The sequence below is a fragment of the Cyprinus carpio genome, chromosome A9, assembly GCF_018340385.1.
Source record: "Cyprinus carpio isolate SPL01 chromosome A9, ASM1834038v1, whole genome shotgun sequence".
Classification (NCBI taxonomy): Eukaryota; Metazoa; Chordata; class Actinopteri; order Cypriniformes; family Cyprinidae; genus Cyprinus; species Cyprinus carpio.
The window spans coordinates 11,119,031-11,137,287 of record NC_056580.1 but is presented as its reverse complement, the minus strand read 5'-3'; the positions used below and the strand labels follow the sequence as shown (position 1 = coordinate 11,137,287).

At 38.5% G+C, this 18,257-nt stretch overlaps 1 protein-coding gene across 1 annotated transcript; it reads right to left on the bottom strand.

Moving 5' to 3' along the window:
• Nucleotides 1–12,067: 12,067 nt before the first annotated feature.
• LOC109080404 (zinc finger CCCH domain-containing protein 15) lies at nucleotides 12,068–18,044 on the bottom strand. Its single transcript, XM_019095470.2, has 10 exons — nucleotides 17,846–18,044; nucleotides 17,080–17,181; nucleotides 16,867–16,978; nucleotides 14,705–14,857; nucleotides 14,396–14,487; nucleotides 14,129–14,314; nucleotides 13,889–14,035; nucleotides 13,456–13,566; nucleotides 13,146–13,278; nucleotides 12,068–12,672 (listed from the first exon to the last, which is right to left on the bottom strand). The coding sequence occupies exons 1-10, from the start codon at nucleotides 17,918–17,920 to the stop codon at nucleotides 12,485–12,487; spliced, it is 1,299 nt and encodes a 432-aa protein (XP_018951015.1). The 5' UTR covers nucleotides 17,921–18,044; the 3' UTR covers nucleotides 12,068–12,484.
• Between the last annotated feature and the right edge of the window lie 213 nt (nucleotides 18,045–18,257).

Sequence of the window (18,257 nt, the reverse complement as noted above, 5' to 3'; positions counted from 1 at the left end):
TGTTACGTCACGATGACGTCAAGAGAAATTTCCGCAGCTTTTAGCAGCGGGCATCGCCTGAATGATTTAAATGGGCATGAGTGAACTGGTAAACATTTTAAATGCCATTAAATCTGTGTGATTCCAGGCGAGAAGAATTCGTTGTTTAATAAAAGTCTTTTGATTTATGTAGACCTATTGAAACCTCGTGTTCTTAACACCTTGTGTTAAGAAAGGCACGAATTCATAACATTTTATTTGCATTCAGTTCAGTCAATAATAAACAAACTTGGATTTATTTATTTAGACTTAAACTTAAATGAATATAATTAAAATTGAATAATTAAAATCTATCTGTCATTGCATTACACAACAAAAACAAACGGATGCAAACAAAAGCTCCCTGAGCCACACTTTATTTACAAGGTCCAGATAGCAGTGACCATTTCAAATGATGGTTCAGAGCTTGAGGAAATGTTATTCATATATGGGCTTGTCTCTGATTCATGACATTAAACACACTGGTGAAGTATGTCTCCAAGAATGCAGTCTGTAAATCCCCCTGGGATCCCTCATAGATTCTGCATAAAGACATTTGGTGTTTTTTTTGTCCGGCTGGCTTGCCTTACAAGCAAAGAGGCTTGCTTTCAACCCTTAACATGCTGTCAAATCAAATGTATATGGAACAACTGGTGTTTTATGCAGTGTTAAAGAGTAAAAAGCCTGAGGAAATAAAAGTTGCAAATTGGAACATAAACGACACTCTCACTCTCTTGGGAAAAAAGTCACTTTTGTTTTAGAGCTGAGCAGTCATGCTTGTGGTCAAATGGGGTTTTGAGACCATGTGACACATGGCAGAGTGGAAGAATAATTATTATAGGACAAATTATTTCCAACAGAACAGCTGTGTAGTTGTTATTTTTTAGAAGGATTTTTTGTGTGTCTTGTGTGTTTTTTCAGAAAAAAATTTAATTAAGGATTTTTTAAGAAATCTTATAAAGGCAGCATTTATTTAATCAACAATACAGTAAAACTAAAATTTAGTGAAATTAGTCTAAAATAAATATATTATTTTTTTAATTTATTTATTTTTATATTTTTTAATTTTTTTTTTATTTCAGTGACTGAAAGCTGAATTTTAGTCATTACTCCAGTCTTCAGTGTCACACGATCCTTGAAAAATCATTCTAATATGCTGATTTGGTGTTTGATAAACATTTAAGTTAACAATGTTATTTTTTTCAGATGAGTAGAAAGTTCAAAATAACAGCATTTATTTGAAAATTAAATGTTTTGTAAATAGAACTTCTGAAAATCAGAAAGCCACCTGAGTGTAATTATTTGTTTTTATGCAGTAGCAGGTTGTATGGTCCCTTCCCTGCTTACCGTGGTGAAGAGACTGGGGCCCAGGTCGGGAAGCAGACAGACTGGTTAAACCGACCGTCTGCTAGCCACCTCACGTCACAGAAGTCAGTTAATTCTAAGCACATAGAGACTCTTTCACCTAGATATCATACTATAGAGCAGTGGTTCTCAACTCCAGGCCTCGGGACCCGCTGCTCTGCACATTTTGAATGTTTCTGAATCTGACACACTCAGTTTCAGTTCATATCTCTCTCCTAATGAGCTGATGATCTTAATCAGGTGCGATAAATAAGGGAGACAAACAAAATGTGCAGAGCAGTGGGTCCCGAGGACTGGAGTTGAGAACACTACTATAGAGAGTGTGTCTGTTCCCCGAACTAGCAAATACAAAAAACCTCCAAAACAATTTAATTGTAACATTTTAATTGATATTCAATAAATAAAAAACAAATAAACAAATGATAAAACTTGGCTTAATGAATATTAGATCCCTTTCTATAAAAGCACTTTTTGTAAATGATATGATCACAGCCCATAACTTAGATGTGCTCTGTTTGACAGAAACCTGGCTAAAACCAGATGATTACATTATTTTAATTGAGTCTACCATGATTTTCTGTTTTTCTATCCGAGTTAGTGCTGCCTGCAGATTAAGTTTTAATTGTTGGTGATTTTAATATCCATGTTGATAATGAAAAAGATGCATTGCAATTAGCATTTAAAGACATTCTGAACTCCATTGGGGTTAGACACCACGTGTCAGGGCCTATTCATTGTTGGAATCATACTTTAGATTTAATACTGTCACATGGAATTGATGTTAATGGCGTTGAAATTCTGCAGCAGAGTGATATCGCGAATCATTATCTAGTCTTGTGTATATATACTCCATATAGCTAAAGCTTCTTATTCAATTCTTTGTTACAAATATGTTAGAACCATCACTTCTACCACAAAAGACTACTTTGTAAATAATCTTTCTGATAATAATCATATCCAATAGCTCAGAAAAAAACTTGATGATGCAACAGAAACTATTAAATCTCTCTTTTCTAGCACTTTATATACGGTTGCTCCTTTACGCTTAAAGAAGATTAAGGAGATTAGTTTAAAAAGTTTTGGTATGTTGTATAATGAGAAGAGTTAAGGATTGAAGAGAGGAGAATGGAGAGCAGCTGGAAGAAAACAAACCTAAAGGTATTTCGTATTGCATGGTGGGAAAGTACTTCTACTTATAAAAAAACTCTAAAAACTACTTGATCTAATTACTTTTTGTCTCTCTTAGAAAACAAACACAACCCCAGGCATTTATTCAATACAGTGGCTAAATTAATGAAAAATAAAGGATCAACAGATGCAGAGATTTCCCAACAGCACAGCAGAAATGACTTTATGAACTTCTTTACTTCCAAGATCGATACTAGAGAGAAAATTATAACCATGCAGCCATCAGCCACAGTATCACATCATATAATGCACTATAAATCCCCTGAGGAACAATTCCACTCATTCTCTGCTATAGGAGAGGAAGAATTGTATAAACTTGTCAAATCATCAAAACTATTCCATCTAAGCTACTAAAAGAGGTGCTTCCAGAAGTCATAGATCCTCTTCTGAATATTATTAATTCATCAGTGTCTTTGGGATATGCCCTAAAACCTTCAAATTGACTGTTATTAAGCCTCTCAAAACACAACTTGCTCCTAGAGAATTAGTTAATTACAGACTGATCTCAAATCTCCCTTTTCTGTCAAAATACTAGAAAAGGCAGTATTCTCTCAGCTATGTTCCTTTTCAGCACCGACCTCTACAGCCCTGAATGTCAGCGGAGACCACGTCAACTCGATGTGCCCCAGAGACAGATCCCTTGTGATGATTTTGTCACCTCGACAACCATTGGCACAAGACCACAGGAACCACACAAGACCTCTGCACCTGTGATTTAAACCACACCATGCTGGTTTTGTCTGGCCTAAAGGAGAACTGGCCCCCTGAAGGAGCCTGTTTTCTCACAAGGTTTTTTTCTCTATTTCTGTCACCGACGGAGTTTTGGTTCCTTGCCACTGTCACCTTTGGCTTGCTTAGTTGGGGACACTTGACTGATTGCACTACTGGAAGAGAACTGAACTGGATGATAACATCACTGAATCATCAATTAACTGACTTTAGCTGAAAAGATGACTCTGTTATTGTCTTCTTGCATCATTGACAAACTATTTTCTAAAATGCTATACAAATAAAGGTGACTTGACTTGTATGCTTTAAATGTTCTATTTTTTTCCCCCAGCCTTTTAGTCCCCTGACAACAGAAGGATGCAGGATTTAAAATGTGTTGACACTGACTTTGTACGAATGAGACTGGAGGAGATTCTAGGAACTACTAAGGAACTACTGTGGTGGCATACGCCGTTTTTCTGAGAAATCACTCTTGAAGACTTGAGGTTTTATTGCCAGAAGATAGACTTTATTATCAGAGATAACAAAGCTGAGAAACTCAAACAGAAACTGTTAAGTCTGTGTCTGCACACTCTTTGTATAGGTTTCAATATCATTCAGGCCACTACTACGGCTAGTCTATACAAAGTTCATCACATCACGTGTTCTCTCTCTTTAGCAGCTCATCATATCTGAGCACACACAGCCAAACACATGGACTAGTAGAATAACTCATATGTATATGGTTATATTCACATTGATTATACTTATATGGTTATATTCACATTGATTATACTTGATTAATACACATATTAATCAATAAAAATCTTTGCTTCATAAATTGTCGCTTCATAAATTTTGTTGGAAAAATTATAATAATAATAATAATAATAAACTGTGGATACTGAAAGTACAGGGATTTTATTTTTATGGCAGACAAAAAAAAAAAAAAAAAAAAGGCTTTTCCCTGGTTCGGGAGATTGTATTTCTGTCACATAGTTCTAGCTGCTGGACCAAAAAAGTATTTAATACAAAGAGTTATTGAGAAGGTCTAACTTCTCTCTTTCACTGAAGCTTAATAAAGTATGGCAGAGGGATTTTCCCATCATAACCCTGGTCTATTTCCTATAGTTAGGGACTGAACAAATGATGAAAGAAGTTGCTTATATATTAATACTTCATATTCTAACATCGTTTTTTTCGTTGTTTATCAACTTTAGTATATATAAAATTCCAAATAATTATGAAAGTGACATATCAATAGGATTTCGGTACAATAAAGAGTCAGATTTTTGTTTGTGTTGTTTTTCACATCTTTTTAGATAACTGGTATAAATCTCAGACAGGTTTCTTCAATAGTTTGCCAGGTCTTCTTAGGTAAAGTTGACATTACAATACAGTTCATTTGTTTGACAGAAACTTTCCTTAATAAATCTTTATCTGACCAAGATCTTCTGTGCTCTAAGACACTCACAAATGTTTTGACAGGTCAATAATTTCTATTAGCTTTTCGCGAAATATTGTTTGTTTTGGTGCCTTTTGCAATACATTGCATCCCTGTACTTTCAGTATCCCCAGTTTATATATATATATATATATATATATTTTTTTTTTTTTTTTTTTTTTTTTTTGCTCAGACAGGGACTAAAAAGCCCTAGGTAATGGGAAAGGTAGCCCATCCTCAGGTCAATGGCCTTAACTATGAAATAATTCACTGCAGCCACTGCAAAAAATTTTTTTCTATATTTAAAATATTTGTATATATATATATAACAGGAGATGGCTTTGTATGTGATTTTTCAACTGGCATAATTTTCAAAGACGTTTTGGAATTCTTTTATGGAAACCTAATGACTCTTTTTATGTGATTTATATGTGTATGTGTATCTCTCTCTCTCTCTCTCTCTCTCTCTCTCTCTCTATATATATATTTTGTGTGTGTGTGTGTGTGTGTGTGAATGAGGCAAGGGTGAGGAGGCATGCTTCTTGTGCAGATCATAGGAAATGCCAGTGCACCGACCATGTCAGCTGTCTTTCAACAGCCCAAGCCTAGCAATTAGTGGAGAAGTGTAATGCTGGACAGATTTGTCTGATGCATGGTACAATATATAAATATATGATTTCAGATTAAACAGATGATTGCTTTGAGGTGACATGAGTTCACCACTGTATTGAGAAGGAAAGGTTTACATCAACAAGAATCTCCCACAACACAAAGAAATTCCAGCACACCCTAAATAGTGGGTATTAAATGTCCCAATAGTTTCATTTAAATTAGATTTCCTGAGACTTTTATTTTAAGACCACTTAGTCTTATATTACCCCAATATCAATTAAGAACTACAATTAGGCATTTTAACTCAATCTGTTTCTGAAATATTTGTATTTACAATTCCTTATTATGTGTTAGTGGGAGGTGTTAACTTCACATTTACTCACCGTTTATTCACACTTATTCACAATTTTATCTAAATCAAACACAGATCAAATTAAGGAAGATATTCAGAAGTGACTCAACATCTTTGTCATTTGTGTGTAGAGCTCAGGTCTGAATTCAAACATTTCCCTTCCACTGACCTGGAAGACAGGAAAGCATGAGATGAGTGTCATTTAGCACAACAGATGACAGCATGAAAGAGTCTTAAGAACCAGGACACAGTAAAATAACAGCAACCAGAATATGAGAGCACAAGCTTTACTGCCACCCTCTGGTCAAACCACAGCATCACCGTCACAAGTGAATAGAGGTGAAACAGATGAATATCATGAGTGTCATGATTTTCACTCGCCCCAAGTGCTCTGCCAGCTTTGAAGACAGCTTTCTTTCTGTCCACGTCCTGCTCTGCTTTAGCCAGTTTCTCTTGCCTTTTCCTTTTCTTCAAAATTTTCCAGAGTACTTGGAGTAATTTTCTATCAAATCCTCCAGTGAGATCTTGTCATTCTTCTCCTCCTTCTTCAGAACAAAGCCCACAGGAATAAAATCGGTCAGTATTTGCTAGTTACAGTAGCATCAAGAAAATACTTACAGGTGCATCTCAATAAATTAGAATGTCGTGGAAAAGTTCATTTATTTCAGTAATTCAACTCAAATTGTGAAACTCGTGTATTAAATAAATTCAATGCACACAGACTGACAAAGTTTAAGTCTTTGGTTCTTTTAATTGTGATGATTTTGGCTCAAATTTAACAAAAACCCACCAATTCACTCTCAACAAATTAGAATATGGTGACATGCCAATTAGCTAATCAACTCAAAACGCCTGCAAAGGTTTCCTGAGCCTTCAAAATGGTCTCTCAGTTTGGTTCACTAGGCTACACAATCATGGGGAAGACTGCTGATTTGACAGTTGTCCAGAAGACAATCATTGACACCCTTCACAAGGAGGGTAAGCCACAAATATTCATTGACAAAGAAGCGGGCTGTTCACAGAGTGCTGTATCCAAGCATGTTAACAGAAAGTTGAGTGGAAGGAAAAAAGTGTGGAAGAAAAAGATGCACAACCAACCGAGAGAACCGCAGCCTTATGAGGATTGTCAAGCAAAGTCGATTCAAGAATTTGAGTGAACTTCACAAGGAATGGACTGAGGCTGGGGTCAAGGCATCAAGAGCCACCACACACAGACAAGGAATTTGGTAACAGTTGTCATATTCGTCTTGTTAAGCCACTCCTGAACCACAGACAACATCAGAGGCGTCTTACCTGGGCTAAGTAGAAGAAGAACTGGACTGTTGCCCAGTGGTCCAAAGTCCTCTTTTCAGATGAAAGCAAGTTTTGTATTTCATTTGGAAACCAAGGTCCTAGAGTCTGGAAGAAGGGTGGAGAAGCTCATAGCCCAAGTTGCTTGAAGTCCAGTGTTAAGTTTCCACAGTCTGTGATGATTTGGGGTGCGATGTCATCTGCTTGTTTTGGTCCATTGTGTTTTTTGAAAACTGCACTGAAGTCACTGCACCCGTTTACCAAGAAATTTGGGAGCACTTCATGCTTCTTTCTGCTGACCAGCTTTTTGAAGATGCTGATTTCATTTTCCAGCAGGATTTGGCACCTGCCCACATTGCCAAAAGCACCAAAATTTGGTTAAATGACCATGGTGTTGGTGTGCTTGACTGGCCAGAAAACTCACCAGACCTGAACCCCAGAGAGAATCTATGGGGTATTGTCAAGAGGAAAATGAGAAAGAAGAGACCAAAAAATGCAGATGAGCTGAAGGCTACTGCTAAAGAAATCTGGGCTTCCATACCATCTCAGCAATGCTGTGTGATGATATCATAAATGATATGCTGAATTGAGGCAGTAATTAAAGCAAAAGGAGCCCCTACAAAGAATTGAGTGTATGTACAGTAAATGAACATACTTTCCAGAAGGCCAACAATTCACTAAAAATGTTTTATTGGTCTTATTATTCTACTTTGTTGAGAGTGAATTGGTGGGTTTTTGTTAAATGTGAGCCAAAATCATCACAACTGAACCAAAGACTTAAACTACTTCAGTCTGTGTGCATTGAATTTATTTAATAACTGAAATAAATGAACTTTTCCACGACATTTTAATTTATTGAGATGCACCTGTATTTGCTGATTTACTTTTAAGATGAAAAAAAAAAATAGCCAAGTTACATTATTGATGAAGATGAGTATATATATATATATATATATATATATATATATATATATATATATATATATATGAAGAGTTCAGATGCAAAACCCTCTAAAAGCCATCTGAAAATATCCTTTAAAATTAGCATTTTTATTCGGCTGCTGTGTTTATGTTCAGTAAATTCCCTTTAAATGTCATTGAATAGTTTCTTCTCATTGCCATTAAAGTGAAATAACAACATAAACACAGGAGCTTGATAAAAATGCTAATTTCAGAAGAAAATTTCAGATGGCTTTTAGAGGGTTTTGCATCTGAACTCTTCATATATATGTGTGTGTGTGTGTGTGTGTGTTCATAATTGAACTCTAATTGATGATAATAGTAATAGAGCAGCGTAGTTCAAGCTGCTCTAATCGACATACATTTAAATGAGCCTCAACATTCTATGTCAGTAACAGCAGCTTTAGTTTATATTTGAAATCAACACACCTGTCCCTGAAGCCTTGAAGACTGATCAAACTCTACAAGCCTTCAACTCTTCAGTTTGGTGAGTTTCATCAATTTGTGTAATTTGTGAAGTGTTTCTCTAGGCATGGAGCAGAGTCGCCCCAGAAGAAGCAGGGCTCTTCCCACACACCTGAGGGGATTCTTGGTGGAGGGAGGCTCTTCCATTCAAGAGGCCTGTGAGCTTTCACAGCTGGCAGCTGTAATCAGGTTAGATCACACCTACAGCTGCATCACTGCCAAAGCTCACAGACCCAACAGGTTAGAAGAGTGCTATCTGAAGAACGCTGCTGTCCTTCCTGACATCCGTCCAGCAGCCTCAGTCTCTTCAGTGGACATGTGTCCAGTGCCTCTGTGTCAGCAGGAAGAGCCTGTCTCCATCCACGGCTACAGTGTACAGGGCAACCGCTCTCTGGAGCCCATGATGGGCCGCTCTCTGGAGCCCATGATGGAGACACGTTGTGGTCGACAGCATCGCTAAAGGCTTGAGCTGGGGCTGAAGATCAAGCAGCGGCTGTACGCATCCGCTCAATGGCGAAAAATCCTGTAGACAATGGTAGTGCTACCCGCCTTCGACAGGGAAGGTGTTCTGCTTTACATGCAAGTTGTTCGGCAGCAGTGCTGTTCAAGTGACAAAGTAAATTTTTGGTGGTTTTGACAACTGTAGGGCAGGCGAATCCAGAATAAAAATGCATGAAAGCGGCGATGGTCATCGCGAGGCTATGTTGTCCTTTGCGAGTCGACAGAGGGAGGCCGGTCGTGTTGACTACCTTGCCACCAAACAGGTCGAGGAAGAGCGGTGTTACTGGCAGCAGATTCTGAAGCGGCTCATCGATGTTCTGATATTCCAAGCTGAGCGTGGTCTTGCTATAAGGAGCACGGATGAGATCATAGGTTCCGCTCATAATGTTACCTACCTTGGCATCATTGAGTGGTTGGCGTAGTATGATACTCTGCTGGCTAGCCATATTAGAAAATATGCGAACCGTGGGAAAGGTCACGCTTCCTATTTGTCATCCACAATTTGCGAGGAACTGGTGACGCTCATGGGACAAAAAGTGCAGGACACCATCCTGAAAGAAACCAAGGAGGCAAAGTATTGACTCGACACCTGACGTATCAGGCCTTGATCAGCTAACGATTATTATCCGGTACGTTCTGCTGTCGGGCCCAGTTGAACGGTTCCTGACATTCATGTTTATGATGACACACACCAAAGCAGGTGGCTAGCATACTTCTGAACTTTCTGAAGGAAAAAGGCTTGGATATTGCTAACTGCAGAGGCCAGTCGTATGACAATGTGTCAAACATGTCAGGCCGGTACAATGGTGTCCAGGTAATTGTAAAGCGAGAATGTAAATACACCGCTTTTATTCCATGCTGCGACCACAGCCTAAACCTAGTAGGAGATCAGGCTGTTGAAAGCTGTGGCGGCTGTACCGATTTTGTCAATGGACTATATGTATTCCTGTCTGTCTCAACATATCACTGGCAGCAACTAAATAATCGCTGCACACTGACGCTCAAGGGTTTGCCTGGAACCCGAAGGCGTGAACGTGCAGATGCTGTCAAAGCATTGGTAGAAGGGTGGAAGAGCATTCAGGATATTCTGGATGAGCTTGCAGCAGATAAGGAGCAGAGGGCAGATACGAAAAAGCAGGATGCGCAGAATGGACAAACTTGAGACCGCAGTTATGGCGACTGTCTGGAACGATATCCTTGGCCATCTCAACACTATGAGCATTAGCCTCCAAGATCCTCCAGTCAGCCTAAATATGGCAACTGCTTGATGGCATCACTGGTCAACACAGTTCAGTTTGCACGGGACAGATTTGACGTGTATGAGCAGATGGCGACTGAAAAGGTTCAACACGGTGAATACAAGGCTGAGGAGCGCCGAGGGCATAAGCAAAAGTGAATGCCTGATGAAGGAGCTGCAAACGAAGCAGACCTCAGCCCAAGAGAAACGTTCAAAACTCAGACGTATTTGGTCATGATCGACAGTCTGTTAGCTGAACTGGAAAAGAGGATGAAGGCGTATGACGATATTTGTAATACATTCGGATTTCTCTCAGAACTAACTTCATTGAGCAGATCGAGGAGAAAGCTAAGAATCTTGTTTCCTCGTATCCAGATGACTTGGAAGACACACTGGTGGCTGAGCTGATACAGTTTTCTGCATTTATGCGCACTCAGAAACCGGTGACTGTGAATGAATCAGCATAGCTTACCATGTACAAGCTTTTGTCATTGTTGAATCTTTCTCAGACATTTCCAAACATCGAAATTGGGTCGCACATCTATCTGTGCATGATAGTGTCCAATGCCTCCGGTGAGCGGAGCTTCTCAAAGTTGGAATAGTCAAAGGAGAGCTGCGGTCCTCAATGGGCCAGGAAAGGCTAACCATGCTGGCGCTTATGAGCATGAGCTGCTGTGCAGCCTTGACTTCACTGACAGGATCGAAGAATTTGCGCTTGCTAAGACTCGAAAAACAGCAATATAAGTAAGCAGCACTAGCGCAGTAGTAAGAGTGACAATATGCCTAGTTTAAGTTGATCTGGTTTAGCCTTTTCTGCATGAAGTGCATTTTTCAGACAATTGCTATTGAATTTTGATGTTGCATAGCTTGATGTTAACCTCGAGTTGTTATGATAATATGTCGTTATTATTATTCATTTTCAATTAAAGCTGGCTGGTTGCGTCGCAAGCAATTAAGGTTTCTTGGTCGGTCTGAGTGCGCATGTACGGTACGTGCACATGCACCAATGCAGAGAAAAAAATAGGCCCTTTTTGCCCAATTTGGTCTTAATCCAGCCCTGTGTACATGAACACCTACAAACTTGAAAAAAACTTAAATCATTGTTTAATTTGTATCTTTGTTCTATTATTATTTATTTGTACAATTAAAACCATTTCAAAAAGGGCCCACAGATGCAACCTGCACTGTGGCCCTGCAAACCCCAGCTACAGCCCTGAAATCATTATCTCATATAGGACAGTGACGTCCACATCTAGACCAGACTAAAGCCTGTGTTATACTTTCCGTGTGAGCAATCTGGACGCGTACATGGACAGCACGGACTGCTTGTATTTATACTCCCGAAAGTGTATGTGTTCTATACATGTGCAGTAGATCGGCTTCAACAGTAAACAAACATGTGAACAACCAATTGCAGAGAGTTATTGCAGATCTGGCTTTTATCTGAACATTCTTCAGATGTCAGATTTCTGCTCAAGCTTAAATAAACCTACTCTCAATCACGAGTTACAATTAAGCATTCAGACTCTAAGCCAGTATCTGATATCCTTTTATTCACAATTACTTGTGGTGTGTTGGTAGGAGGGCAGTTTAAAACAATTGAATACAAAAGGACAGACACGTTACTAGTTCATCTCACAAGCTCATCTTCCGGTCTTACACTTCCTGAATCCATTTCAAAAACCAAATCTGAATGGTAATGATGTCATCCAATTTTTTTTTTTGTGTCCAGGTGACTTCACATTCAACACCTCAATCTGATCAACGGATTATTGAACACTTGAAATGTCAGCCTTTACATTCTGATCCTGATACAGGCATGCAGTTGGTTACAAGTTAAAAACTGAGATGATCCCGATCAACTGAACCTTTGTTTTCATTAAAGTAACATTTCAACAGCAGAGAAGAGGAAACCAGACTCCAATAGTGCTTGAATGTTTTAAAATGATTTATGCTGGATTAATTTATACGCATATCCTTACAAAAATCATTTAATCAAATCTTTCAAAAGAGAATGCAGAAATATCAAATAATCAACAGCCTCATAAATAAATTTTGGAGTATGTTCCTGCTGAAGAACCAAACCCTCACCTGACTGTGCTTTTGGGGTAGACTGCAATTTAAAAAAATGGAAAAAGGGCACAAAAAAATTACATCAGAGAGAGAACAAGAGCCACATCTACTCCCGTCTCTTCTGTAGCGTCCCAGGACATCAAGTGATGAGGGTGCATGTTGCAGGCAGAGCGGTTTCTGACATGGCAATTCTGGTGGTAGCTATTTGTGAAAATATTGTCTTTCACATCAAGCCATGTGTAGTTCATGAATGATGTAACAGTCCCAGTCTTCACTCGTCCAGGTCCAGTGTGTTGAGCTCCTCCTCCAGTTCGTCTAGATCCTCCCCGGTGAAGAGGTTCTCATCTACTGGCACCGCCTCTGACTCCTCCTCATTGGTTTCTCCATCCTCCAGCGTCTGGTCCTGGTCAAGCTCTCCGTTCTCCACAGCTCCGCCTGATGCCTCGCTCAATTTATTGTCTGCAGAGACAAAACCGAGGTCAACGATGTCAGAAGGAAGCATGAAGTATCAGAATGACATTTATGGATAACTGTTACCTGATTGTGAGTTATTACACTAATTTAAGATAAAGAGGTGGTGAAGGTTTAAGCACTATAAAACAGACTACTATAAAGGAGTGGTTCTGAAATTGTGATCTGGAAGTTAACTGGGAGGTTAAAAAAGTTCAATTTAAATTGTAAATAAATAGTTACAGTTGAATGTTAAATGCTAATAGTGGTTGTTTTATTGTTTTTTTGGATCGGTTTATATTTGATGTGTTTGTAAAAGTTATTTCATCTAGGTAAAAGATATTTCATGTCTTTCTTTTTGTTTTGTCATTCTACACCTCACTGCTTGCCTTTTCAAACGCAAAACTACACCGACACTGCTCTCTCAAATTAGCATAGGAAATGAAACATCATATGAGGGAAGATATTCAGAAGCATCTCACCATCCGTGTCATTTGTTGTAGGAGCTTTGGCAGTAAACCGGTCTGCTGATGCCACCGTTATACCTGCATAATCCACTTCTTTAGGGATAAATCTAGCAATGTCAATGTCCTGAACCTCCTCTGTGTCCTCCATCTGGAAAGACAATCAGTTAACAATTCTAAACGACTTGCAATGCAACACAAATATTAAACACCACAAGATAAAGTTTAGATTAAGTCCATTGTTTTTATCTAAAATTATTTTATAGCTTATATGGGGTGGTGTTGCATTCTGCTAAAAAATAAAAATATATATATATTTTTTTCTCACCCCGTTAGAAACCTCAGTGTCATCATCTTCAGAATATTTAGTATCATCAGCCTCCTCATCGTCATCGTCAACAAGCTCAGGTCTGAACTCAAACACTTCTCTTCCACTGACCTGGAGGATATGAAACCATGAGATGAGTTTCATTTAACACAACAGATGACAGCATGAAAGAGTCTTGAAGAACCAGGACACAGTAAAACAACAGTGACCAGAGGATAAAAGAGCACAAGCTTTACTGCCACCCTCTGGTCAAACCACAGCATCACCGTCAAAATACCCATTTCATTCAGAGCAAAAAAAAAGATTTTTAATGTACAATACATTTTCAGAGTAAGTCATCCTTTTTAAAAAACATCAACATCTTTTTTATGTTGAGGTCATTACTTTAATTGTTTAGGCAAGCAGGAATATCAGTATCAAGATTTTCACTCACCCCATATGCTCTGCCAGCTTTGAAGTCAGCTTTCTTTCTCTCCATGTCCTGCTCTGCTTTAGCCAGTTTCTCTTGCTTTTTCCTTTTCTTCCAGGCCAAGAATGTTTCCAGAGTAATTCGGGTGACATTTGCTCCAAGAGCACAGCGCTACAATAATGAACAGATGATAATTACAACAATTCTGATAGAAAAATGATGACAGTGTTACTTCACAATCATGTTCTGCAACACCCTTCTGACCTCAGTCTCTATCAAATCCTCCAGCGAGATTTCCTCCTCATTCTTCTCTTCTTTCTTTTTGTCTTTCTTCAGAACGAAGCCCACAGGAAGAGCGTGACGGTACATACAGTTGTCACCTCCACCAGGACAAACCCAAAACCAGCCGTATTTGTTGTTTTCGATAGCATCAAGGAAATACTTGCACACTTAAAATAAAGACTATTTATTAACTTCTATGATTACAAATAATACAAAAAGTCAATTTGAGTGTAAACTGCCAGAGCGTACAATTTGGGTCTTTGCTTTCTTCTTTTCAGCTTCTCCATGTTTCTTGTTCACCACCTCCTCAAGTTTCTTTTCATCCCAAGTATCCATGGTGTCTGCAATAACCAAAAATCAAACAAATTCAAATAATTACATCAAAGGAAACCAACATTTTTAAAATATTTGATATTAAGTCCAACAACCAAAAACAGAAGCAATAGTTCCAGTAATGTCAATTCCAGAATAGAATGGAAACCGTGGCATTACGTGATGAATTATTTGTTTTCAAATGTTTTAATGTACATAATATCATGCTAAATATGTATGACTCACCTTTCTCCAGATCTTCATCTCTGCCATCCACATACAAGCTTCTTTTCTCACATTTCCTCTCCAAGGTAAGGTCATGAGAGAATTTACACTTATCACCTTTGGTACACTGGCCTTGCTTAAAGAAAGCACACAGCACAGACTTGGGATCAACACCTGAAATGAAACAGAATAACAGAAAAATCATGAAGATGATCAAAGAATAGAACAGAAGAGCATTGATCATTCCAAAGCAGAACAGTCTTACTCCTCACTGAGCTACATAAACCAAGCTAGGACAAAAATTACACACAGAGTAGGCCATAAAATATACAGTTGCACTTGGGTGCATTTCCCATACAACAATCCCGCAATCCAGGTGATGGAGTAATAACTTCTGCTAATTAATCAGTTTGAAATCAAATTAATGCCAGATTATTGTTGTAAATAAGACGACATTACCTTACTATTTTTGTTCTCCATTGTTTTGTTTTATTTACAGGTGTTTGATTTAATCACCGATTCCCTCTTACATCATACTCTGGTGTTCCCCTGGGTAAAGAAGCCCATTTGCACATGCGCACTCTTCAAAACCTGTGCTTTTATTCTCTTGACAAACTAGAAAGGTATAGACTGTACTGCATGCTAGCTTCAAGAGCATGGTCTACATGTCATACTAACAAGAATCTATGCTTCTAACCACAGGTCAAAAGCTGTCAGCTGTTGCGATGCTGTTTGCAAACTTTGGTTTTGAAAAAACACTGAATCGTTAAACTTTGTTTATTAATACCAAAGCTGGTTAACAATGTTTTTGGAAAATGCACCAATGATTAGATTTAAAGGAATACTCCATCCCCAAAATGAAAATTTTGTCATTAATCACTTACCCCCATGTTGTTCCAAACCTGTAAAAGCTATTTCATCTTCAGAACACAATTTAAGATATTTTTGATGAAAACCGAGAGGCCTGTGACTGTCCCAAAGACTGCCAAATAAATAACAGTGTCAAGGTCCAGAAAAGAAAGACATCGTCAGAATACTCCATCTGTCATCAGTGATTCAACTGTAACGTTATGAAGCGACGAGAATACTTTTTGTACGAGAAGAAAACAAAAATAACTTTATTCAAGAATTTGTCTCCTCTGTCTCTCCCCACATCACTGTACACTGTACACTGGCTGACACAGAAGAGCATATGCAGTTTGTGTTCAGCAGGTGTTTTCCAAAATGGCGCTACAGTGATGTGGGGAGAAACAGAGGAGACAAATTCTTGAATTCTTTAAAGTCTTTATTTTTGTTTTTTTTTGTGTATAAAAAGTATTCTTGTCGCTTCATAACGTTACGGTTGAGTCACTGATGGCAGATGGACTATTCTGACGATGTCTTTCATACTTTTCTGGACCTTGACACGGTTATTTATTTGGCAGTCTATTGGTGCGTTCAAGTCATCTCGTATCGATCGTATTTACAAGTTGAATGCACATGAATGCCACCACAATATCGTAAATACCAGTGGGGAGCTCAGGATTTTCTTTAAGCCCCGATCTGTATGAGTTGGGGGCGTGCCAGTGATTAACATGGCGGAATCAATGGATGCAACGTCTGTAGTTGACGGGAAATTTTAATTGAATTTCAATGTTTACTAGTCTATAAACTGTCATTTATCATGATCATCATTAATCTTGTTATAAGCAGCAAGTTAATGAATTACAACTAAAAAATCCTAACATTTGTGCACCTTTAGATGAGAAATGGTTTGATTCGCAACATTGCACATGGCTTTAACATTTTTTTTATCTCTCCGTTTAGCATTTTTCTATAAGCAGAGTTATTAAACCTTGCTATAATTTCTTGCTATTCATTAAAAGAAGGTACAGCGCCATCTTGCTCCGACGAAACTGACTTGAATGCACCTCACGTCATCAGCACGACTTCCCTCCTCGTACGTACGAACTTCCCAGGAGGACTTGAACGCACCATATGGGACAGTCACAAGCCTCCCGGTTTTCAACCAAAATGTCTTAAATTGTGTTCCTGAGACGAACGAAGCTTTTACGGGATTGCAACGACATGGGGCTAAGTGATTAATGACAAAAATTTCCATTTTGGGGTGGATATCTTTAAGGTGCAAGAGTCAGAGAAATGTTTCAAATAAAGTTTTGTCTGTCATTTGATGGACCAGTTACCTTTGCTGACTTTCTGAGCTGCCACCACTGGCTTAAAGAGCTCATTCAACTCGTTCAACTCCTTCTTCTTGTCATCCTTCTTTTTGTTCTTTTCAGCTTCAGCAGCAGCAACCTACAAATAAAACAAAACACATGCAGAATTTTGGAGCACTGGTTTGGGAATAAAAATGAATAAAAACACACACAAACTAAAATCTGCATTATAGTCATTACCTGCCGTGGATTCTGCTGTCCATACTTGACCTGCTGTGTCACAGCTTTGATAAACTTCTGTTGTTTAGCTCCCTTTTTATTTTTCAGTCCAAATGTTTTATCCTGCCAGAAACAATTCAAATTCACAGTAACAATGACATCATTACTTTAAAAACGGCCCATACTAAAACAAATAGATTACATAATCAGACTGCATATGATGCTTACAAAATAAGGGCAGCATTAAAAGCCATACTGTTTCAAGCAAGCCAATTGTTCTATCTCTGCATGATGAATATACACACACACAGCTCAAAGGTATATTCAGGTACTCAAAAGGCTGCCTAATAACACAACGTAGATAAAAAAAAAAAAAAAAACTATTGCCAAGTCACTAGGGCTGTGGCTCCTAATGAGCACTCAAACTGGTAACCATCTTAACACATTGAAATCAAACGTTCAAACGAACCCTATGATACCTAAAAATACTGTCTAGATGTACAGCTCACTACGTTTTAAGACACAACCTGAATGTGGCAGACTAGCAGTAGACTTAGGCTCATTTCACATCATCATTTCATCTTTACTCACCACTACGTTGACAATAATAGTCTGACAGTTTAGTCTAACCCTATTACACAAATATATGACGGCTTATCCATGTTATTCCATTCGTTTTAGGCTTTATATGTCATTAGGTTCTTCTAAAAGGCGCTAGTGAGTGAATGAGAGCACAAGGCCCAGAGTTCAACGTGCTGCATGAGTGCTAAAACGCCGCAAATCTCACCTCAATGATCTTCTCTTTTTTCTTCTCTTGGGTCTTCTTATTTCCTCCAGCTGGAGCTGGCTTTTTCGGAGGCATATCGCTTAAGACAAACTATAAAACTGAAGAAAACCTGACGCCGTGTGTAAAACGCCGATGTTCACAGGTCAGCGCAGGCTAACCGCACTAGCAGCCGCAATGCATTCTGGGAGGTCCGCGCGCGCATGACGTGAGCGCACGTGGTACAACATCGCCATCTAGCGCGCTGCTGATGAAAGTTTTTTTTTTATGAACTGTGGACCATTACTATCCTACTAGTTGACTACTTCCAATGACTTTTCTTTTTCTTTTCCTGTTTTGTTTTTTTAATGATCGGCCTCATAGAAATTAAATATTGACTATATATATTTATAGTAGAATATATTTGAAGTAGAAA